Source organism: Aphis gossypii, chromosome X, assembly GCF_020184175.1.
Source record: "Aphis gossypii isolate Hap1 chromosome X, ASM2018417v2, whole genome shotgun sequence".
Lineage (NCBI taxonomy): Eukaryota > Metazoa > Arthropoda > Insecta > Hemiptera > Aphididae > Aphis > Aphis gossypii.
Window position 1 is genome coordinate 19,336,013 of NC_065533.1, and position 27,279 is coordinate 19,363,291.

General features: G+C 25.3%; 2 protein-coding genes across 4 annotated transcripts; both read left to right on the forward strand.

The window, feature by feature from the left end:
• The first annotated feature begins 6,405 nt into the window (after positions 1 to 6,405).
• LOC114128751 (uncharacterized) lies at positions 6,406 to 11,907 on the forward strand. 3 transcript variants are annotated; one of them, XM_050207643.1, is made up of 6 exons: positions 6,406 to 6,541; positions 6,617 to 6,854; positions 6,940 to 7,157; positions 9,328 to 9,421; positions 9,507 to 9,724; positions 10,235 to 10,942. In XM_050207643.1, the coding sequence occupies exons 2-6, from the start codon at positions 6,784 to 6,786 to the stop codon at positions 10,534 to 10,536; spliced, it is 903 nt and encodes a 300-aa protein (XP_050063600.1). In that variant the 5' UTR covers positions 6,406 to 6,541; positions 6,617 to 6,783; the 3' UTR covers positions 10,537 to 10,942. The 3 variants fall into 3 exon arrangements, with proteins under 3 accessions (XP_050063600.1, XP_050063601.1, XP_050063599.1); XM_050207644.1 differs by adding an exon at positions 11,340 to 11,907 and having other exon boundaries at positions 6,415 to 6,854; positions 10,235 to 10,455; XM_050207642.1 differs by having other exon boundaries at positions 6,415 to 6,854.
• Positions 11,908 to 17,582: 5,675 nt separating this feature from the next.
• Positions 17,583 to 26,750, forward strand: LOC114128753 (dynein axonemal heavy chain 10-like). The gene is made up of 17 exons (XM_050207916.1): positions 17,583 to 17,679; positions 17,717 to 17,779; positions 19,050 to 19,212; positions 19,386 to 19,652; positions 19,755 to 19,942; positions 20,989 to 21,199; positions 21,288 to 21,659; positions 21,730 to 21,876; positions 21,931 to 22,086; positions 22,149 to 22,325; positions 22,481 to 22,639; positions 22,705 to 22,794; positions 22,871 to 23,058; positions 23,134 to 23,493; positions 25,054 to 25,342; positions 26,184 to 26,342; positions 26,413 to 26,750. Exons 2-17 carry the CDS (start codon positions 17,742 to 17,744, stop codon positions 26,542 to 26,544), a joined length of 3,096 nt encoding a protein of 1,031 aa, XP_050063873.1. The 5' UTR covers positions 17,583 to 17,679; positions 17,717 to 17,741; the 3' UTR covers positions 26,545 to 26,750.
• The last annotated feature ends 529 nt before the right edge of the window (positions 26,751 to 27,279 follow it).

Here is a 27,279-nt window from a genome sequence, read left to right on the forward strand (position 1 = left end):
GCGAATCGGTATTCGTTTAGTGTTGGGTTTTTTGTATCGTGGGCGTAAATCGCCAAAAATCATATTATTTGCTTTATATTTTGTTGTGCGAACACCATTAGGTGGGGTTACGTCATGTTAAATTTAAATATTTTACTAAATTCTGTGACCGCCAATCGTCACTTTTCCTCGCTATTATTCGATTAAAATCGAAGTCGCTAAGCACGGTTTTTTTTACACTCATGTGTATGGGTAGAAATCGTCACGAGTTTGTGTCATCACTTTTATATTATCACTTTTATATTATTATAGCAGGCGTAGGTAGCAGTTGTAGGCCAGCCGTGCACCGACTACCTATAATATTGTGTGAGTCTATTTTATATATATTTTATTATACTGTTTTGTCGGTGTCTCTCTTATGTAATATTATTTGCACTGGTAATTATTGTCCACATTATTATTTTGTTTATTATTTATTGGTTGTGCCGAATATATGACGTGTACAAACATAGCCACATAGGTATACACATATTGGCCAGTGTGTGACTGCGGCTCACGAAGTATTTTGGTAACCGGGCGCGCCTAGGTATATATGCCTCCTGCTCAGTGCCCGCCGTATATTATTTTAGTGACCTCGACGTGATTTTAATATATTATACAGTCGATTTCGCTTTATTAAGACACAAAGGTTGCGTGTTATTTTGTACCGATAAAGCGGTTGTCCTGATAATCCGAAATTTAAGAAACGAACACATAAATCTATTGAAAAACTGATTTTTTCATTTTATTGTTTTTATTATACCAATACCCTTATTACCTATTTATAAAAATACACACTTATCAAGTACATATTATAGGTACATGTAAAATACAGCATTTAACACCTATTATACATTTGAACATACGATAACATAAAATGCACCTATCTAACATAAATTTAATCTAATAAACGATTACGCGAATCATTCGTGATTTTCGGACTATTGATTTATTTTTACCTATACTCGATGAGAATGTCCCAATTATCCGGATTCGGGTCCCGAGTATAATACAAACATAATTCGCTAATCCTACAAGTATATTATATTTGTTTTCATGATTGAAGAATTGTCCCGATTAAGTGCGGTTGTCCTTATTAACCGGTGTCTCTATTAAGCGTAGGTAATCGACCGTACTTATTGTTGCGAATTTTAAACATTTATTTCTGTTAATTATTATTTATTTGAAAAAAAAAATTATTATATAAAGAGGGTTCTATTTTAATTACGGAAACATTGTTATTGTGATAATTAATCTAATAATTATCATATTTTGGAATTTATCTTTAAATTTTCTGTGTTCAGGTAAACAACTGTATATTAACCAGTGCTCGGAATGAAAAACTTTTTGAATCGGAACGCTATATTATATTGTTATTAAATACACGTATATGACGTAAAAATGTATCTTTAGCTAACAATATACATAATATATTAAAATTACAGTTTCAATTACCAAACCATGATATAAATAACAGTAATTATAATGACAGAAATATTATATTATTTTAAATAAGTACCTACCTACCGACAATAAAAATAAAAAACAATTATGTTCTAAGATTCTTGGGACAGCATTTGATCGCGCGTCATAATTTTCAAAACGTTATCTCATCGCCTTTCGCCAGTCAAACTTATGAACTGTCAAAATGAACACTGTATTTGTCGACGGGTAGTCGTTACCAACGACCAGTACAATGTTTATAATGTCGACTAGCCGACAACTGTTGCGTTTAATATAATTGAGTAAATTATTATAATTTTTAGCGATTTTGATTTTTCGTACTACCTACTATTCCGTCTCCGTGTGTTCGTTAGTAAATTTGTGTTGATTTATCTCGATGATATTGCGACAGGCCACGTACCTATGAGCAACCGTGAATGGATGGTAGGTAGAGCTGAAATAAATAAATGGTATAAATATTTCAAAAGACAAAGCGGCTCTTTCACACAAATGTGAAGAAAAATCTACCGTCATTAGACTGACCGCCGTCTGAAGCTAAAAGAACACGCTCGTATTCATGAATCCCTGGTACTCACAATTCTTTATTAAACAACCCGACTCCGCACGAATGACTGCGGCCGCCGTCTATGGTTAAAAGAACACGCTCGTGTTCATGAATTCCTGGTACTTCACACACACTTCTATTCAACAATGGCGACTCCGCACAAATGATTCCATACCCCCCCGAAAATAAAACGACACACCCATAGGGTTACGTCGGACACTTCAGTTGAAGCGCGCTCTTCAAACTACGATTAGTACGCATTTGTCGTTTCATATAATATGCATACTAACAATAGTTTTAATACGGTTTGGCGGTATACAAAAAGTATGTATTTGTCGTTTGAGTAAATAGACATTTTGTCTTTTGAAATATTTCTACCATTTATTTATTTCAGCTCTACCTACCTCACACCATCCATTCACGGTTGTTCATGGGTACGTGGCCTGTCACAATATCATCGAGATAAATCAACACAAATTTTCAAACCAACACACGGAATAATAGGTAATACACTAGTAACAAAAAAAAAAAAAAAAAAAAAAAAAAATGTTACTGCACACAAATACTAGCCCTAGTTATAACTCATTGATTGGAATCAGATTTTAATGCCTCAAAAACTGTAAAAAATATTTAAAAAAATGCATTTTAACTGCAATAATGTCTTTAAAAAATTACCCAAGTTTTTTTTATATTTTTTATTTTAATTATATTCAAGTACAATAAAATATATAAAATTAAATTAGGTATAAAAAGATATTTTTTTGATGAATTACTGAATGTTTATATAAAAATATTGATCATATAAATATTTGGTTACCTTTGTAAAATAAAGGTTAGAGTCATCATATCAATACCTATAATTGCACTGAAAAAAGTAGTTGAAAAGTTTTTAATGTCTCTTGAACTTGTAAATTGTTAATTTTTATGACTGTTATGAATATTTAAAATAAAAGATATAAGATAATAAATTTATATATAATAATATGTATAATATTGGTATAGGATAATATAATACATCAAGGTGTTAAGTGGATTACTTATTAAGTCAATTGGTTAAATATTAAACATTAATTTTAATTTCTAAACAATATTATGATATAAATAATATAGGTAGGTAGTTGTTGTTTGTTTTCCCAGATATTTCAATAATGAGAATTGTAAACCTCAAAAAAAATTTGGGTTTTGAAACATTTTTTAAAATTCTTATTAAAACACCCTAGGTAAATAGTATTATTTTTTTTTTTGAGATTGGATTTTTTTGTATAAAATTAAAAAAACCTAGTTAACTATTTTACTTATATAATTTATCAAATATGTATTACAATACTTATTACTTATGTATATACATTAAAATATATTATTTTTTGAATCAAGCACACAATAAATTCCAAATGTTATTAAATATACATTTTGTTATTGATAGTGAGTTTTTTATTTAGCTATATCAGGAATAAATAAAATTTGCTCAAGAGTAAATTAAATACTAAAATTTTTAAATAATTAAATGAGTTGGTAGCTTGAGGTAATTCAAGTTGGAATTTTAGTATAATATATTAACACTAAAGTATAAATTAATATATATACATATATATATACATAAGGACATAAGGTAGTATAATACATGAGTTGGTTAACAATATACATGAATTATATACTTTTATAAGCTCAAAACAAGAATATACTTATATATATCTTAATTTTTTGCATACCAACAAATACAAATGTTATTTAACATAATTAACTAATAAGTATAATGTTTTTTAATTATAAATTATACAAAATATGACATTGTGTAAGGCCGTAAGGAAGTAAAATTTTAAATAACTTTGCAAGTTAAATGCATTGAATTGTATAGCAGACAAACAGATTTAAATACACTAAATATCTTAAATTTTCCTGAGATTGAATATATGTATAATAAGTTAAAAATATTTAACTATTACTTAATTATTAAAAATACAATATTTATTTAGTAGTTTCCAAAATATTAACTACAATATTTATAAATATATAAATATATAATTTTTTGAAAGAGCAAACAAAAATTGCATAAGCTATTAAATATAAATTCTTTTTAACAATGATGAGTTTTTTCTTGGTAGTATGCAATATGTGTATGATCATTAGTATATTAAATAACTACCATGAGTATTGAGTACCTATGTTAAATTTGTTTAAGAGTAAATTTAATATTTAAATATTTAAAAATTATAAAAGAGATGGTAGCTTCAGGTAATATTAAGTTGTTACAACTTTGTAATATTTATCGCCAGAATCTTTTAATGTAGGATACATGTAAAGCATACATATAAAGATGTTATTTACATAGTGTTTCAAATAGTGATTTTTTTCTTATTAGCATTTACCACAAAATCACAAAACATATTTTAAATGTGCTTACAAATAAACCTTCATAATAATAGGTACTTTTCAATTTTTGATACCTGTAAAATGTAACACAATTTATAAATTTTAGTTTTAAATATTTTGTAATATACTATTATTTTAAACTTGTTTTCATTTATTTTATGTAAAACAAGAAAAGATTCCATTCATTATATGAGCTATCTATTATGATATTTTATGATTTTAAATAAACAAAATATAAAATAAATATACCAATTGCTATTAAAAAATTATTATTTTGTATAGTTAAGTTATAACTTGAACGTTATTTTTATTTTAAACTTATTGATTATGAAAATTCACTGTGAAGTTTCAATTGAATAAAATAAATATATTTTAGATTTCAAAATAAATAAAATTATATTATTTTTATAAGTATAAATAAGTAATTTTATTTTTTGAGTATTTTCGATAACACAACATCAAGTAAACGATTAAAATTTTGCTAAAAATCTAAAATAAAACAAATCTATTATTTGTAAATAAAGTGTTTTAATTAAATCTTTAAATCTTTACTTGGCTATAAAATTAGTTATTACATTTTCCAAATTTATATAATATCATTGATTATAAATAATAATATTATATAATTAATAATAATAACAATAATAATCAATGATAATATTTATATAAAAATTATATAATATTATTATTTACCTTGCCTACTTATCATAATGAAATACATTAGAAACTATAACATATTTTAAGCTACCGCTATAACTTTTTCACACCATTTTTCGATATTGATTTCTAATTTCTAAGTTATTAATAGTTAGTATTTTAGTAATATTTTATAATACAAAATATGTTACAGTAAGAGACGTTAAATCTTTAGTAACGTAATTAACCAAACATTGTCATTAACAGTTAATAACGAATATTTCGCTACATTTATAATATTAATTACTGAGGATTTACTTTAATTCTAAACAATATTAGTAAGTTGTGTTAATTTCACTTAAAGTTTAGTATTATAATCTGTTATTAAAAAGTAGATACGTAAACAGAGGTTTCACTACACTATAGTCTATACTCTATATTATAATATATACGTTTCTAATACATATTCTTAATACTCGTACTATCTGTTATACACTACATCCTATCAATAAAGATTTGGACAACTTATCGACCTTATATAAGGTCAATGGACTATATGGTACAAATACGTGTTTACTTATATTTATACTTATACACATACGGGATATTTTAATGGTCATAAACCATCTAGTAATACCTAACTGAAGACGTTATCGCTTTGTTCGCATCTTTCGCTCCTAAAAACATATATAATATATGTGCTATACAATTACCAAGAATGTAGTAAATGAATAATGAATATCGTAGATTGGAAGTACTTAGTACTTACAACCGTTCATGATGCTAAAGATCTATCGCACGAAAACGATTGTTTAATTATTGTGATGTCAATTTTGTGTCCGTCTACCCATCTGAATACCTGATATTATAAATAATGTACCTAAATTTATTTACCCGAAAAATGTTGAATACCAGCCCACCAAACTACTCAAGATTAGTTTTAATGTTACTTTATAGTTTTTAATAAATATGCCGCGGACGAGTATTGCGAAAGCTGTTCCGCTGTCGTCGGCTAAAATCTGAAAAAAAGTTTCTAATAAATATACATTGTATATTATTTTGTATTTAAAATATTATTTCACTTATTTGATTATGTTCTACTGTTTTTTTTTTTACAATATTTTTACTGTTGTCGTGCGCGAATAAATTATTATTCTTGTGTTATCCCAATAAGGTAATATATAACCGGCGTTTACTCTGAGGAAAACAATTTTGATTACGTTAGCTACCTATATAAAAAGTAATAAATCGGTTCATTTTTAAATCATTTCTTAACACTAATAAATGGTTTATCAGTAGTATTGAAGAGAAAATGTCTATTTTTATATCCGGAAATCGGAATGACTAGACGCGGTTGTACATTAATATGATAACATTCACCACAATCACGGTATTATGAGTGATGTAAACATTTAGATTCGGTATAGAGTAAAATTAGTTGCTAATTTCTAGCAGTTGGATAGGTGACTTGTTACTGTCGCGACGACGCGTTACATAGTATCTCGACAAGTACTGAATATTAATAAATCGTTTTTCTAATAAACTATCTTAAACATTATTTTAACCGTGTTATATACGAACTAGGAAGTAACGAAAGAAATCGAATGATTTCAATAGTGGTATGAACGTAAACGTAAGCCTCTCCTGATAGTCTTTCTAAGAATGGAATATCGTGAGTAGTGGATTCGCAGCACGGTCGTTTTGTATTAGTATCGTTCATTTCAATAGATTAACGAACTCTTTATGTAAACATGCCTAACGTTTGTATTTTGTGTGCGAAACTAAAGCCCAAAAATCCGAGTTCCACGGTATCTTTTCACTTGTGCGTTATGTTAATAATATTATCTTAGCGTATGAAGACAATAACACGTTAGTCTAATCAGTAATATTTCGTAATTTTGTGTTAGATTTCCGAGGTGTCCGAAAAAGCGGCAGTTATGGATCAAACGGTGTAAATTAACAAATAAAGAAGTTTTACCGAACCATAAGATTTGTTCACTACATTTTAAGCCAACATGTTTCAAATCCAATGTAAAAAGGCGGATACTGTACCCAGATGCTGTACCAACAGTTTTTGGAAAAGGCCAAATCAAAAGAACAGATCTGCCATTTAAAACATTGAAAGGTAGGTATTATACATTATTTTTCCAACAACTTTTACTTATAGATGAATAGTGAATTTTAATTGTTCAAATTCAAGTATATGGTGTGATATTCCACCTTGTTCAAATAGGTTTTGTGGGTGGTTGTTACGCGAAAGATGTGCTGTATTGGGTGATGATTAATTGTTGAATACATGTACATATATATTGGATATTAAAATTACATTTAAATATAATTAGCATAGGCAAAATTAGGTGGCGGATAGGGGGGATTAGCCACCCAATTATTATTATTTTAGTTATTACTTATTAATTATTATCAATACTAGGTCTGTGTGACTTATAAAATTCTAGCCCCTAAAATTAGTACTTGATATGACTTGATTTACCTATGCTCATGGGCATTTGTCACCCAGTGTAATATTTTCTTAATTTTTTTTTTTGTGTTGTAAATTGTACACATTAATGTATTTTTCAATAATTTAGAACTAAGATCTAAACCAATTAGCTAATTAAATCCATGTATGTTTTAAAATTTTAACAATTTCATCATTGAAATAAGTTAAATTAATTGTTAAACTATGTTTAATATCCTTAAAAGTTAAAATGGGTAATCAAATTAACATTTTAAAAAAATTAAGGAATATTTTGAACTACATATATGTTATAAAATTAAAATATTAATATATAACTGTAATATAAATCTTGTAATACATTTTAAAATTTTAAAACTAACAAATGCAAATGTATTAATTAAAACTTCTTGAAAAAAGTGAATAAATTTTAAAAATCTCATAATATTTACAAAATTTTTACAACTAAGATATAATTTAAAAAATACATTTTGTTTACTGTAAAAGAGATTGTTTAATTTATATGATATTTTTAAACATAACATCAAGTACACAGTTTTATTATATTTTATTGTGTATGCCTAGGTAGTTAATACCATAATTTTTTTTGTACAATTCAAATTATTTAAATATTATTCAATAAAATATATTTATAAGTACTTCAAAATAAATAATAATAATAATAGTGATTGTAGATTAACTGAATATTTATAAATATTAACCCATAAACATGATACAATTTACTAAAATGATATTGTATTTATGTGAAAGAATTTATTTGTTAAACCTTTTACCTATGATCTGTATTAATACTATTTTAGGTTTGAAATTAAGAATTGTAACTACGTAGAAAAAAGTCTTTAAGAGGATTGATGACGGTCATTTCCTATCTTTATCTAACACGTGCACAACATAAGAATTCAGTGTTTTTTTTGTCCAACGTACCAATTGATACAGTAAAGCGATAAGAATTCTGAAAACAGGTTTGAATTTGTCGTCAAGTCTACTTGAGAATGGCCAGTCATCATTTTTTATATTAAAATATAACTTTTTAAACAATTGAAATATGACAACAATTTTTTAATTTCTTGTTTGTAAAATAATGATTTTAGGATTATGGGAGATAATAACAAAAATGTGGACTGACTATTCTCAAGTAGATTTGATGGCAAATTCGAATCTGTTTTCAAAATTCTTATCGCTTTACTGTATCAATTGGTACGTTGGACAAAAAAACACTCTGAATTCTTATATTGCGCATGGGTTAGATAAAGACAGGCAATCACCATCACCAATCCCCTTAAGGTATTTAATACTGTAATGAAATATGATAGTTACATTTCATTTAATTCAATGAAAATAGGAAGATTTATTATTTTGTTCAGTTTCTATAATTTGCTTATACTCCATGTATTATACAGTACAAAAATTACTGTTAACATTAAACTTTTAAATAATTACTTATATATGTATTAATAATTATGTATATGGTTTTGAATTTTCCAAATAAATATAACAATTTGATCTGATTTTAGATACTGTTACATAATTTTGGTATACCTAAATAATCTAATATCATATTGTGTAGAAAAAACTTTTACTTTTGTTTAATGTATTGATTACCAATCAGTCTACTACATTATTAATGGTCACTAAGTATTTGTAGGAAATGTTAAAATTTGAAACATATGTCTGCTCATTGATTCTAAGTACATATATTAACATAATTTTTCTGTAGAAAATAGTAGCTAAATTTTAACTAACAATTTTTGCTCAATACTTCTACAAAATAAATGTCAGTTACAAAAAATCAGAAAATCAAAATAACTTTTTGTTTTAGAAAAATCAAAAAATCATAAGAAGTCTAATAATTGTATTCTATGCGTGAAATCAGTGCTAAAATATTATCCCAGTTTCAAGATATCTTTACACTTGTAAGTTTTATTAATAATATTACCTAAGCATATAGGAATAAGAATATATTAGTGTAATCAGTTGTATTTTATTATTTTTTGTTAGATTTCCAGCATGTCCAATAAGACGGAAGGTATGGATTAATCGTTGTAAATTAACAAACCAAAAAGTTCTACCAAACCACAAGATATGCTCATTACACTTTGAGCCAACATGTTTCAAATCCACTAAAAAGAGGCGGATACTTTACCCAAACGCCATACCAACAATTTTCGAAAAAGGCCTTGTCACAAAAAAGAAATTGCCTACAAGAATTGTGAAAGGTATCATCTTAGATGAAATTGGTATTTTAATTATATATTCTTTTAAATGTATATACATTTATCTGGTTTATTTTGAGTAATTTAATACATGATTTATTATGGTGTAATTTTTTAAAATAAATTTGAGTCAAATAGTCATCTTAACATTGAACTCAATTATAGCGACCACCATCTATCATTTTTGAATAGGTGTTTGAGTCGTTAATAAGTATAAGATGATTATTGGGTGAGAACTGATAGTTGAATACAGAGACACATTTGTATAATTATTACATTTCAATGTAATTATAACTTGATAGTAGATACTTAGTTTACTTAGTTATGTTCTATGACACTTTTAGAATTGTAATTCAAGCTTAGTGAATGTTAAGTGATACATAATTTAATATGTAGAAACATAAATTTACTGTAGAATACAATAATTAAAATTCAAATGAAAAATATCTCTCTTGCAGAATTTATGTCATATCAGCTTACTACTGCACAATATAAGTTATTTTTCTGTTTTAGGAAAATTGAAAGATTGTGATAAGATAGATATAGCACGTCAGAATCAGCAGTCCCCTAATATGTTAGTAACAAAAACTACTAAAACAGGGAATTTTAATTCTAAACGTGAGTCTCGTGGTATATCACAAATAAAAGTTGATAAAGAAGTATTTGGACCCATGAAAAGTATTACAACTAGTCGAAAAAGAAAATTTGATGAACTCAATGAAACTGTTACAAAAGTAAGAAGTAAAAAGTTATTTTTTATGTCGCTGTTGAACCTTGTTCGGATTCAAATTTCATTACGTAACAAAATAAAATGATTTACAACTCATAGGATGAATCATTTTAAATAATCTAACAAAAACTAAAAAAAAAATGCTATTATAACACTGCTATGAGTGATCAATATCATATAATACAAGACATATTATGCTTCAATTCAATTATTGGAGAAAAAATGTATTTATTTGTTAAAGTTAACATAATTTTTTTTTCTTTTTGATATCCAAATGTTTTTTCTAATTTGTTTTTTATTGTTTTATTTAGAGCACATATTATTAAATGCTTTTTAGTTACAAAAAAGTTAGGGATGTTTAATTAATATCTGTATACTATAAAGTTTTAAGTTTCAATGTTTTTTTTTTATAATTTTATGAGGAAAAGTATGAAATTCTAGCTATCAAATATAAAAACAAACAATAAATTGATTTTACTGTTCATTTTATATATTATTATTAAATGCATTTATTTATTTATATATTCATTTTTTTAAAAGTCTTTTAACAGTTAAACAAAAGTTTTTGTTTGAAAATACTTTCAACCTACGATATACAGTAATTATATACATATAATACATGTTTTTACGAGCGAATGATGCAAATAACGCGATTACATTGTTAATTATTACTAACTCATGTATGGTCCTGAAAATTTCAAGTATGTGTATAAGTATAATATAAGTAAATATGCATTTTTACCATAGTACCTGTATAGACCTTATAGGTATAAGGTCTATAATTTGACCAAATCCTTATTAATGTAGTGCAACAGCTGGTTTTTTTATTCTATGTACATTTTAGTGTTCTTTAAACATTCTAAGACATTTTGAATACCTCCATTATAGGTAGCTAAAAAGTGAAAGTATTCGACACCCTGCCTTAAACTGATAGGACAACTATGAACAATGAAACAAAAAAAAAAAAAAAAAACCGCAGTCTAACTCTTGTTGACATTTTATTGGATTACCAGAAAATTAATCAGAATGTCTATAATTTGAATACAAACTCGTGAGACGTGAAGTCGATACATGGTTGTTAAATTTTTCAACATCGATTCCTCAGAAGTAGTAACATTATTATATTATATAATATATAGTATGTATGACTAAAATTGCAATAAGTATAAACCTTTAGAACTGTTTGTATATATTTTTAGGCTTGATTTCTGTAAATTGTTTGATATATACCTTTGCCCTATTTTAAATTATGTGAACAATAATTGTGCTTACTAGATCAACTCAATGTAGAATTTAATGGCATTGTTGACAGTACAACAGAATAAACTATTTTAATTTTTAACTAAAAGAATTTTTTTTGTGGATAAGATACAATGATAGTTGAAAAGAATTAAAACAAAATGGTAATTTTTACAGTATTGATAATTTGTCAATGAATCCACAATACTTTGTATTTATATTTTTTTACCAATTTTCATTGGAGTTAGAAAAGTCCTTTTATTTTCAATATGATTGTTAAAATAAAATTGTAAGTTTGGATAATGTTATAAATGATTTTATAGTCAAGTAAAGATTTAAAGATTTAATAAAAAAATGTCATTTAAAAATAACAGATTTGTTTTATTTTAGATATTTACCAAAGGTTTAATCATATACTTGTTGTTGTGTTATGGACTTGTGTTATTGAAAATGCTAGAAAAATAAAATTACTTATGTTGTATTAGGCTTTAATGAATTTTAATCAAAATAAGAGATGTTGGTACATAAGAATTAAGTTAAGAAAATAACTATAGATAATAAGTAAAACTGTGAAACTCAATAAATAAATTAAACAATATTAAAAACACATACAAATTGGTTAAAATAACAATTATGTAAGTTAGTGTCAATGTACTGTAATATTTCAATTAGTATAGTAAGCAAAATTTAATATAAATATGTAAATACTAGAACAATCAATAGTTATTTGATTGTAAGATTAATATGATATAATAGATATGACTAAAGCAGCAAAAGGACAGTGGTGGTGATCGTATGATTCGAATGCGTGCGAATAAAGTATTTTTACGTCATTTTTAGTTATTCTTTATTTTGGTATACGTTCGAGTAATCGGCAAAGTTTACGACAAAGTGGCGCCCAACTCGTGGCTCGTTATTCCACGACTTATTTTATGTGTGTGTGTGTGCGGATTACACTCGAATTATTGCTGGATTTCTCCAGTTGTGTGTATGCGATATACACGAAACGGATTTTTCAATCCAGCATTCTGTCCAATCTCAGTGGTGTCTGTGTTGATCATACGTGATTTCGTCTGATTCTAATTTTTTTTTTTTTAGTATTCTACAGTGTGTGTTTTTAAACAGCGCAACAAAGTTAGTATTTATTTATATAATATATATATATATAATATTTTTTCTTATTATTAGTATAGTTATTTATTTATCATTATTTAAAAATGTTAATGGGATATGAACAAAAACACTAATAGGACACCTACTATGTCGAAATTAACAAACATTTACCTAAAGGGAAACCCATAACTTATAGTAATGTGCATATTAAATAAAATTAAAATCAGTAAGAATCTAGTTACAGTACATAAAATAAGAATTAGATTATCATACAATTTTATTATTAAAATTGTTTAATTTTTGAGTTTAAAATTTTAAAAATGATTTATAATAAACAATTATTATTCTTATATTGAAAATATAATGTTTTATTTTAAAATAATAAATATTTAAAGATTAAACATTTAAAATGCTTTAAAAGATAGTTTGCAGCTTTTTTTTTTATGAATCTTTTTATAATTGGAATTTTTTCAATATTATTATTAACAGTACGTAATAAACCTCCTTTTTGGTTTCAATCAAAAATAAGGATTAAATAGAATCTATTATTTAGTCGAAATTAATATAATTTATTACTTCTTATTTAAGATAAATTAAATAACAATTTTTAAAAGCAAATTAAATGTTATGAATCTGAACTATTATCCTCTAAATTTTTCAATTTAATGATCCGAATTTTCATTCGTAAAAAAATAGTAATAATTATGAATATTAAATTAAAATATAATATATATTTTAAATTTTAAAATTAAAAAAACATTTTTATTTTTATGTTGATTATAATTATAATTGTAAATGTCATTATTAAAAATTTTAAAGTTAATGTTAATATTGAAATTTAATTTAAATATTAAACTTTTGATTGGAAATCAAATATACTTTTTATATTTATAAAATTAATTATTTCATCAATAGAATGTTATACCTATATAAAAATAATCAAATAATATCAATAAAATGTCAATATCAAGCTGCTAATTCAAATCTGATATGATGAATAAAAGAGAAATGTAATTTAAATATTCGTAATAAGTTAATTATTAGAAAAAATTTTCCATTAATTAGGCACATGTAATCCATGAAATCCTGTTACTAAATAAAATTATGATCCAAAAATTGAGTCTGAAAATGTTGCTTGGTTCTACTTTAATATTTGAAGTATTAAAAAATAAATACTTAAAATAATTGTTAAATTTATAAAAATATGGTTTTTTTTTTAAAAAATAAAAATGAATTAAATAAACTAAATTTTTAATTAATAAACTAATAATAACCAATATGTATAATTTCATAGCGTTTTTAGAAATATGTATCAGTTCATGATATTGTCAAAGCTTCATAGAAGAGGATAGGATTTAGGACGTTATTCGGCGCGTGACCGTTTCGGCGATACGACAATTGACTTATATCTGTACATTATCGTATTGTTGTAATATTGCCATACGGTGTGATATAGACATTTTATTTCATCATTTTATCATTTTGTATTAACTATAAAAAATTATAATTATTTCGACATATTTATTTATTATTATATAAAGTTTCTGTAGTATTTATATATTTTTAACTGTATTAACTATAAAAAATTATTTCGACTTATTTATTTATTATTTAAAATTATTTATTAATTTATATAATACATTTTTAAATTATATTACAATTTCTATACCACACCGTATGGCGATATTACAACGATAGGACAATGTACCTATCACCGAAATGGTCACGCGCCGAAAAGTCCCACGAACAAATTACAATTTTTTACTTTACAAATTTAGCAGAAATCTTGAAACAAAGACTGAACAAAAGATATTCCAAACTTCCACATAACCCCTATCTATATCCCCAAATCCCCAAGACAATAAATTAAATACTCAAAATAAACTAAAAATAATTTAATTAAAATAAATAATTTTCGCTGCACAAGAGAAGATCCCAGGATATGCATAAGTATAAAGTAAGTAGACTGGAAGAAATCTGCGTAAAAAGGCGATAACGACACTGCCACAAGTACGTAATTCCATAACATTCAGCCAAAATAAAATTTAAAAAACAGAATATATATATATTTTTTTTAGTTACAAGCCCTACCTCATACCTTTTTTTGTTTGTTACATTGTATTTTTGTATTAAGAAACGACTAACATTTAAAAATAATGTACAACAAATGATACTTATAATATGTATGTAAAATTTTTTTTTTCAACATCATATATAAAATTTGTCTTTTCCAGCAATAACATAACCAACAATCATTGTTAGTATGAACGTCGGAATAAAAAAGCAGATAAATGGATATCGCTCTGCTGTATATTAGGTGCCATGTGGATCACTATTATATATTATAGGAGTATAAAATTTGAATGCAATGATAGGTATCATTATTCATTGTATACGAAAAACGATTCTGAATGAAGATGATTTGTCAACCTATAGGATATAATTTTCAATAATGGTTGGTGAAAAAGGTGGTTTATGTTTAAATGATCTGAATACACCAAAATTTAAGTTCTTTTATAGTTATTGTAATCTAAACTTATGAAAAATCTTGTATTCAATTTTTAACTCTTAGTTACTTATACAAACATTTTTATGAATTATACCTACAAAATAATTTGTAAATATTCAGTTTTAACGAATTTTTGTTAATAATTGAATTTCAAATGCTAATAAAAAAAAAATTGTGCCTATATATTCTTAAAAAATTGTTATCACTATAAAAATAACTTATGAGGAACTTTTTATTAAATTTTCAAGTAGTTTGACTTGGCCAAAAACATTATATCGACACTTCAAATAAAAAAAATTGAAAATTTCAGTTGTCTTTAAATAGCTCAAAAATAAAAAACAAAAATATTTTGAAAATTAAATCATGTAAAGAAAATACCAATCTAAATAACTGGTGAAATTTTTAAGTGTTTACGACTTATAATTTTTGAATAATAACAAATATTTGAAATCATTTGAGGATAAATCGTTATCGTTACGCTATTTCGTAAAAACTTAAAATTTTTCTTATAACGGTGCTTTGAGTTTTCTCTATAGCTACTTGAAGGAAAACTTATTGAAAATTTATTGTTGAATTTTTTAACCTTAGATATAAACACAAAAAATTTTATGATTTTTCAACTAGAAAATTACTTATAAATTTTCGCGATTTTGACATATTTCGTAAAAAATTGATCTATAAACGCTCATAAAAAAAATTGTAACCAACGATTTTTATTTTTTTTTTAACTACAATAAAAACAACTCATAAGGAACCTTGTATTAAATTTTCAAGTTTTTATGGCCATACAAAATTTGTTTATCGATTCTTCAAAAAAAATAATAATTATTGTAAAACAACTTTTTTTTCAGTCGAGTGAGGTGTGAACTGTAACTTGATAACAATTATTCTTAAAAAAGTTTCCTTAAAAAAGTTGTATCATATTTATTTTAATTCATAGCATAACTATAGTTTATAAATTGAACATTTCAAAAGTGAAGTACACATTATATGGTTTTTTTAAAGTTTTATCTTGATTTTTATTTTTTATTAAATTCTTATGTTTAACCATTAAAATTGAAATTTAATTATTTTCTTACAAACTTTTTTTTTATTATTTTTAAAATTCAATTACCGAATTTACTAAATATTACAATAATTATATACATAAGTTCCCAAAGTTGTAAAATGTACCAATAATTAATATTAAAAAATAAAAATTTTAAAATATAAGTGAAATAATCTATTAATGAATATTATAGTTACAGGCATATAATTCAATAAAGAATACTTAAGTATTCATATCTTTGTTATAGCAACCTTGGATTATAAATTTAAAAGTATTCATCATTATTTTTTTCTATAACATGTTATTTGAATAACAGATAGGTAATCTATATATATAATTATATGAGAAAAAAATTCTTATAACATTAGGTACCTTGTTTTGACTCATAAATATAATTATTATAGTATTTAGAGTTCCACCTGCTTTTTACTGATTTTACTAAATTTTGAGTTATTATTAATTTTTGAGAATGGCTTTTGAGGTTACTGTGAATTGTTTAAAAAATGATATGATATTTTATGGAGCTGGTATATTATAATAAATCTTTAGTTGATGTATCTTATAGGTATTACCCATTAGTTCTCAACCTTTTTGAGACCATAAGTATTGCCCATAAATAAGGTAAGATATTAATACTTCTCCCTCTAAAAAAAAGTTGAGTAAAAAAAAACAAAGTTTGATTCAACATAAGTATTGTAGGATTGATTTTTGTCGTTTTGGATAACTTTTTTTATATTATAGATACTGTTCAATTCGTTAAGTTTTACATTGTCATTGGTGTGCCTGAATGTTTGCACTGATTCCTTGTTCTACGTTTTTCGGTATCTAAGTAATATGTATTAAATTTATAATAATAATATTTATTAATGTAATAATGGATTTGTTTTTGAATTTATATAGTTAAGTATAGTGAAGGTTTTTTAATACTACCTACTCGAAATGATTTATCTTCTTTCGCATGGTATGGAAAATATTCAACAGAATTATCGTTTAGTAATTTAATTAGGTAGGTACACGACGGAAAGATTGAGAATATTTTAGTGTACATTTTTAGTTTTTGGTTGTTGTCTTGCATATGATATTGATTTAGCTTATGATTTATTTATAGAAATTTTAATATTTGACTAGTGTAGTGATAAATATTGGTGGCGGTGTTGCTGGTTTAATAGATCACCATGTGTCTGTTTATATATTGATTATTAAACAACATAAAGACGTATAAATAAAATAAAAACAGAATAATTGTAGGTTCCTTACATCTAGTTAGTGTACCTTTCAATATTTGTTTTTAACATATACTTATATTGGTGCATGTATTGAAAATCAAATTATATTTATCAAAACATTCTAATTAGTAAAATTAATAAAAACCATTATCGACATGATTCGTTTCGAGGAGTCATCGTCCTCAGTTGAAAGGTAAAGATACTATAGTGTAGTGAAACCTCTGTTAACGAATTTACATTTAAAAACAGATTATAACACAAAACTTTAAGTAAAATTAACACAATTAACTTAAATTATTTAGAATTGACATAAATCCTCAGTAATTAACGTTATAAACGTAGCAAAATATTTATTATATCTATTAACGATAATGTTTGGTTAATAACGTTTATATAAATTTTACGCGTATCTTACTGTAACAGAGTAGTAGAGTACAAAACCTTTTAGATGAGCCACAAAATGAAAATGTATAAAATAAACGATAGTTTGATCCGCCTCTGGAACAGCATTATATCTCTTAAAATATTTTGAATACATAAATTTGCATAGAAAATAATAATGAAATAATAGTACCTATATATAATTCACTAATACGTAATGGCGATATAATTCAAATCTCTCCAATTAGTCCGATTAATATTTTTTAAATAAAAAAAAACTATTTTTAAAATATTCTATATATACCACAATCCTATTTACATAATTTATGAAAGATGTGTAGTGTTTTGACTTATATAAGTCCATAACAATATTATATGATAAATATACCTTATATTTTAATAATTTATAATAGGTATAATATGCTATGATTTTTTTAAAAATTATATATAAACTTAATCAACAATCTTTACAATTAATAAAAAATAAATAAATTGACTACGTTATAACGATTAAAATATACTTAGAAATAGAGGCTGCTTACATATCGACACACCGTATACTCTCAAAATATCTTTTCATACAGTTTCAGTGTTTTATAATTGAATTAAAATTTCAAACATTCATTACAGTTACCTCAATATAACAGGTGACGAGATATTACCTATTTTCGAATATACAGTAGAGTGTAATCATCTGTTTTTTTCCATAAATAAAATATACTTAAATATTTTAGTATTCTAAATAATAACAATATTTATAATAATTATCAAATTAATTATTTGAAATTAATCAACATTTATAAAATATTGTGAGCAATTTTATTTCATTATAATCTGTGTGAAATTAGGAATAACTAAAATCTAAAAAAAAAACTCCTAGGTGACACAAATCAAGTGTCAAATTGGAAACAATTTGACTCTGTCCTAAAATATAATTCTACAAATATTTTACATACTGTATCTAAACTTAAAAAATAAATTAGAGTATTCATTTAGTACAACTGTGTATTTAGTACCTATTTACATTATTGCCCAAAATTAACCATTATACTTACAATTTACATTATCGAAACACTATTTAGTTTGACGAGCAAATTAGTTGTTTCTGATGAACTATCGTTGATCATTGAAAATAATACAAATGTCAAAGACTTAGATACGGAGCAAATAGATCAGTTATTAAGTTTGATCAATTTATGGATGGAATCATTACAAAAAGAAATTAATCTTATCGAAGATATAAAGGTAAGAATCTATCAATAATTTGTTTTTACTTTTTGAATAAAGTCAAATCAAAACATCAGTAATGGTACATATTTTATTATAATTACAAAGCATGTAACTGTATTACTTGTGTATTTCCAAATTATTTTAAATTCGAATATTAGATAAATGTTGGAGTTCGTATTTTATTTTAGGGTGGAAAAATTCAATACGTGTCAGCTATCAATGAATACAATTTTTGGGAAAAACGTTATAATAATTTCAAAGCGATACTGGAACAACTGTTGACCGACAAAGTAGTGCTAAAATGTATAAATATTTTGGAACAAATAGTCAATAGTCAAATTGTTTTGTATACGTTGAGGATATTTAATGAATTAAAAAACGAGTTTCAAATAATGTATGATACTACCGTTAGAAACACCATGTATTTTATGGAATTGATTTACGATGGAATTGATGTACTTACACTTACCTAATATTATACTTATACGCATGCCTAATACATATTCATTTAAAATTCCATTGTACTCTGTACACATCTACGAAAAATTATTTTTCAGTCAATCATCAATGCACCGTTTACGATCGTTGTAGAAAACTTCATACCACTGTACAACCATTTAAATCTAATGTGGTTGACATCAAGTTTGTTTAGCCGGAAAAAACACATGGAACGTCTACTCGAGTCCATTTCAAATTCGGTTGCCGATAGAGTTTCTGTAACTTTGAATATACCCGAGATATTCCGGTAATTATATAATTTATATAATTTGGGAGAAGCATAATATATTAATATGTGCGGACCCACTGCATTAATGCAATAATCAATATGTAAGTATTAACTATTATAAAAAAGATATTATACAAATTAAATTGAAATATCATGAAATAATGTTGAAAAATCTATCGAACTTTCAAAGTTATTAAAGCTCTAAATTCAGTACAAAATTCGTAATATTGATAAATTATAATATGTAAATAAATAAAAACTGTTATTGTGTGGCAAAGGTTTTCATTTTTCGTTTAAGTACATATTTATTCATTTTGTAGTAGGTACATGTAAACATCCTAACCGTAATTATAACAATTATTTTTTTTACATACTAGATATTGTTAGTTCTAATCTGTAAGAAATTTCGTATTTAACGACGAATAACAATGTTAGGTAATTATTTTGTTATTACTCAAAAACATTATTTGTGGGGACATATTTTGTTGTAGTTTATTATGAATTTTACTTTTTTTTCTTATTTGAACCGACGGCGCTGCGGGAATAGCTTTCGCATTACTGCCGCGGCATTATAAATATTTCTATACGCAATGAAGTTTAACTTTTTTTAAAGTTAAGATATTATCTTTTTATATTATTATTTATTAACTTACTCACACTACCTATTTTACAGTATTTATAATAAGTGTTGATGAATTATTAACCCAAAGATCAACAGCAATAATATAATATTATGGTATAAATATATATTATTATTACCTATATATATAAATACTAGGTAATCATATTGTGATCAATCAAACATTTAAAAAAAAAATTAAATCAACCTATCATAAAATTAAAAGTAAAATTTAATAGCTGTATAAAAAAAAACATAATTAAAATACTTTAATTATTAAATAATTCAAATCGGTACGCTGTAAAATGTACTGTATGCACCTAACCTAACCGGTTTCTACTGCGTAATAAATACCTATGCTTATGTAGTTAGTATAGTTACGTAGGCAATTATGTAATAGTTTTGATTAATATCTACAAACACGTACAAATCATTATTGATACAGATACAAAACTTCTAAAGCTGTGGAATTGGTTAAGAGAGGCTTATATATTTTGGACCAATGGGAAGCGACATATATTAAATATAAAAAGGATATTGAGGCAATATCCGCCCTTTATTTCAGACGATGGGCTTGGGAGTTTGACGAGGACATACTCTTCCATCGATTACATTTCGTTCGTTTAATTGTACGCGATCTAGACAAAATAATGAAGGTAAATTGAATACCTAAATTTAAATATATATAAAATAAAAATAGAAAGTTTTTAATTACCTGATTAATATTACTTTTAATGTGTACAGATTATAGAACTGTTATTAATGAGTCCTGAAGTTAGTCATATTTTTAAAAATAGTTCGGAAAGCCAAAGATTTATTAAAGAATACATTACTCGTATATTTTTTAAATTGGAAATCAACGTGTATGATAGTAATAAAGAAGAAATTTGGATAAAAATAATGGATCAATTTCTTCATCATTTTGAAACTAATGTCTTTAATAAAATCAGTCAATCGATGAAAGTTTCAAACAGTGCAGTTAACGATGTTAAAGTATTGCAATTTTTCGAGAACATGATGATTCGACACACACTTATAAAAAAACTTCGTCCAAAATACGTGATAATTTTAGAAAAGTTCGTTGTAGAAATTAATAACTATAATACACAATTCATGGTGAGTTATTATAGTAATATTATTGGACATTAAAATGTGTAAGTCATTAATATCGTTTAAATAACTTCAGTCGTTCAAAGAATCTCCTCAATTATTTTTTGGCGTACCTCCGGTGGTAGGTAAAATTATTTTAGTACAAGATCTTTTTCTAAGGGCGAAAAAAACCGCTCGCATCGTTGAATCAACAACAAAATTTCCTCCTAATCAGAAAACCAAAGTATGTCTTTATTAAAATTATAAAAATTATTTAACTCATATTTTTTATTATTAGACATTATTAGTGTATAAAAAGTTTTGCAAAAAAATCTTAAAATATGAAAGTAACGTAGTTGATACATGGTTGCGTGACGCCCTTAAAATTGAAGGGCGTTTAGTGGAATGCGCTTTATGGACTTTTTGTGGTAATGAACTCGTGTCCACGTTCGACGTATGCAAATTAAAACTCGTCTAAGCCATAACCAAACTAAACAATTTGTATTTGAATTTCAGAGAGAATTATTTTTTTTCATAGACACAGCACTACATCTGCATCTCCTAGGTCATGATTTGCCAATTATTATTATGAACTTAATAGAAAAACAACATCAGTTAATACTTAATATAAAAACACTTGATTCGTTATTGGAAGTTTTCAACGAAATAGTGGGCAGAATGGATGCTCCAATTGTTAGTATGGCTATTTGGTATCTAATGAACCGTTCTGTGTACAAAATATTGCTTTTTTAAAATTATTACTTATTTTTAATATTTATCATTTATTTATATTAAATTTTCAAAACTCTAATTTTTATGTGTATATTTTTTGTTTACAATAAATTTAGGCTTTGGCAATGGAGCGTCACTTTTCTAAAGTAAAACTAGTTATGCGTCCCGGTTTTGAAAAAAGATATACTTATCTATCATTTCAGCTACCGAAATTGATGAAACACTGTTTGCGGTCTCTAAATGTATTTAACACAATTTATAAAGAAATTGAATTAGTAAATATGATTTTTAAAAATTTTAAATTTAATACTTAATATTTCATAAGTATTGTATTATTTAGTTTCAAACGATCATATCCGAGAAACTCGAATTAATTGAAAACCTGAAGTTCTTTACTATAGATCCAAATGGTGACGTTGAAGATATATTCGTTCGTATTTAAACAGCTATAATATTTCATAAATGTACGATATGAATAACCATTGCCCCAATTTTAATAACCATAGATATTGTTCGATCGGTTCATAACACAAGGAGATAAAAACATGTCGGTTATAACACGCTCGATGAACTACATAGCTAAAGCACTAAATTTGATTGAAAAAACTTGTTACGATTTAGAAATTGATGGCCATAATCACATGCGTTTATTATACGAAAAATATGAAAACGCGTTATATGATGCGTTTATTGCGTGAGTATGAAAATAGAAATGCGCTTGAAGTGGTTATAGGTCCTCATGTTCCAACTCAACATGCCTAATTTTTAGAATGGTCAAAAACAATTGTAAAGCGTACAAAAATATATTAGACGGTGATCGCGTGGCCTTCGTAATTTACGCACAGTTGATCGATGATAAATTTACTCTCGTTCCTAATATCAACACCATATATGCCACGTTAACCAAGGCCATGAACGATATGTTTAACCGATTGAAATCCGTACCCAGATGGCTGAGAACCACTAATGTTTTGTGTCCGTTCGTCAATAGTATGGGGACTGATGAATCGCATCTACCTTATACGTATTACACTCACGTGGCGAAATGCGAGGATGTATACGATATAAAAAATGAATGTTATAGAACTATTGGAATACTTATCAATCGGTTGAAAATAGCTGTATTAAAGTATTGTTTCGTATTATATTATAATAATTTGCGTGCGTATGTATGTGTGTGTGTGTGTGTGTGTGTGTGTGTGTGTGTGTGTGTGTTGTGTGTGTGTGTGTGCAAGGAAGTCCATAGGAAAATTCTCAAGGGGGGTGGACAAAATTTTTAATTTATCAATCCATTAATAAAATATAGGAATGGCTATATGCCTATATGTATATATATTATTATTATATATTATATATATATAATTGCATATACATATGTGATCATAAATAAAATATGATGGTGATGTACCTATACACACATATACATATTACATATCGTATCTGTGACAATACACAATATTTTAAGAATTTATAATCATTATCCATAGAATAAAAACGAAAAAGCGTGTTGTTGTTTATAGCTGATTATCTGATTTGCCACAATAAATAAACCGATTTTTCATAAATAAATTATAGATTTTCATAAACTAAATTTAATTTTTAAATTTTATCTAAATAAATAAATAGATTCTAATCACAGTAAAGAATTTTCCAACATTTTCTAAAGGGAACATGTCTGAGGATTAATTATTTATAATATATATTATAAATTGTATATTATTTTATTGTTATTTTTTTTCTTAAATGTACACTACTCTCAAATTCTTATTATAATAAAAACATTTAAGAATTAAGCTTAAGAAAAATCGAAAATTCTCAACCTTTCAATGGAATTAACAAAATACATTTAACATTGTAAACGATTTTTTTTTTACTAATCTTCATTTTATGAACTCATTGATTAACTCAATAAACCATAGGTAAATAAAAATATTTTTGTTTATAAATTTTTTTTTCTCGTTTTTAGTCGCTCATGATTACAATACGTTGTAAATTTACCTACAACTGTAATTAATTATTACCTTATACAAATAATCTACAAATTAAACGTAATTATCATAGGTATATCACTGTATCAGATAAATAATTATTTATAAGAAATTTTTTAATAGTTTTTTTTTTTTTTTACATCAATTAAAACAAATATTAAATTTATAATTTTGTAAAAATTCTATGAGTAAAATACCATTATATCATGTGTCTAAACTAAAAAAGAAAGGGTATCTATGTAAAACTATCTGAAAATATATTTGATCTAGGTATTAATTAGTTCCCTAGAAGCAAAGCATTACTTTTGCATTACTTAAAATATTTTTATTTATTATTTATTATAAATTATAATTAATAATTATTATTTATTTATTGATAAAAAAAATGTAGTTCTGAGCAAATCCTAATAATCAAATTTAGATGTAATATCACTTATGACATATTTACAACTTAAGAACACCATTTTTATTTTCTAGGTCATATATCTATATGATATTATATCATTAGTTTATCCATTGATAAAAAAAATGAAACCTCAAGTTTCATAGGTTAGGTTAGGGCAGTTTAATTTTTTATGTGTAGCGTTAAAAAGCTGGGAATGTAGGTACAAGGTTCAATGTACAAATATATGTACAATAATCAATTAATTTTAACTGGTAGAACATTTATGAAATTACCAGTAAATCTAAATATGTCCCAGGTTTGCAGGATTTGGTTTCATGAACGAAAAACGAATTAAAATGATAATTGATCAATTCACTGAGACAAATCCTACACTGGCCGATTACGGAGAGAAATTAAAATATTTTTCCACACTATCGACTCGTGTTGAATGCGAGTTGTACATCGATTATGGTTGTGTTCGAATCGACATTTCTGAATTTATAGCAGTGCTACGGGAACGGTGTGATTTTTGGCATTCGGTTTACGCGAATCAATTGATACTTGAATGCGACGATATTATGACAAAGTTTTCACAAAAGTTGGTGGTAAGTGATTGAGGACGATATCGCTAATTATATAATTCAAAGGTAGTAAGTACACACAAAGCCGCGTGCTAAGGAGAAGGTAAAAGAGCGGTGCTCTCAATTTTAGGATCACTAAATTAAAGAATAAATTTATATTAATTACTGTATGTCATTAATTAATTTAGAAGTATATTTTATTTTAACTTATATATTACACGACAAAAATACATTAACCTAGATTAAATATATTGAAATTTTTACAGTTGTAGAACTTTATTATACCGATTTTAACCAAGGATTTATATTTAACTCGATAACTCGAAGAAAAATAAATAAACGATAAAAATGAGATGATTTGAAAATGTTTGTTTCTTTAATATTGTTTAGATGCTTATCTTAAAAACATTCAATAAAATATAAAAAATTCTTTAACTAATTAATATTGGTTTGATGCGTGTGGTTTCGTACAGGCACGTGCACAAAAAAAAATTTCGGGGAGAGGTTCATAAAAAAATGTACAATAATCAATATTTATCGATGAATATATATATATATATATATGATATAAATAAACTACACAACTATTAATTTTCGGGGGGAGGGGAGGGATTGAACCTCCAAAACCCCCCTTGTATACGTGCCTGGTTTCGTAGTTCATATAATACATATGTCATCACTCATCATATCATGTAATATTCAAACATTTATGATAAATAAAAATAATATAATATAATATAATTAATATTAATAGAATTTAATATCATTTGATGTAGATATCACAACCAATTTATTTAAATCAAGTATACAATAGATAATTTTTTTTTATTTAAGACAAATTAGTTATTAATTTGTTATTTTACAGACATTAGAAGAACAGTTAAATAATCATTTTCGAAATTGCCAAGGCCTCGATATTGTAGAAAAAGCTATTATAAAAATCAAAAAAACGGTATTTCGTGCTGATTCCACATTTCACGAAATACATAATCGATTCCATTTCATGATGCGGCATAAAATAACTGTAAAACAATATTACAAATATCTTTTAGAATTAGAATATTTAATAACTTAAATCTTTATTTATTTTACAGGTACCCAATTATCAATTAAACAATTTCAGAGATGTACAAAATAATTGGAAAATTTTGTGCAAAGATGCACTTAGCCGGAACTTATGTTTTGAAAATGCAAAAAAAGGTCTTATTACAATTAATAGCACATAATTTATATGTATAAATAATTAATCTCACAAGTCATATGTGATATGTTTATCACAATATTACTTACTCGTACCTATATACTATTGAACATTGGATACCTAAAAATGAATTATTTATTTCGAAAAAACAAGAAACAATATGATATATTATCTATTATATTATTGCCTATATAATTATAGTTAAACAAAACCTTTAAACGTATCAAATTTTTTTGAAACAGAACATTTTATGCAATTATTATAACATTCGTTAAAAAAAAAAAATTGTTTAAAAATAGATAATGCCTGATACGCTTGACGCCTGAGTACCTTATCACCTCGTTTTATAGTAGGTAATGAGTTAATGATTATAATGTTGTCCATTAATTATTATAATATAAAATGCCACTAAAAAATTCGCTTACTCAGCCGTGGTTATCTATTAATTAAATAACATTTTAAATTAATGTTATTTACAGACAATGTAGATCGATTAAAGATTCAGTTTACAAGGTAGATATTTTATTCTATAGGTACTTATAGAGTTTTAGGTACTAATTATTATATATTTGTTATCAAATAGCTAAAGTATTAATCTCACATTATAAAAATAATAGTGTAAATTAAAAATTACCATAAATGTCCATAACTCACTTAGAAACTGAATAATAGTAAAAAAAAACCACATATACGAACACGGATAATGTTCTTACCATCAAATTTCACAGTACGTAAACGTGACTGCTGAGCTTAAATTTGC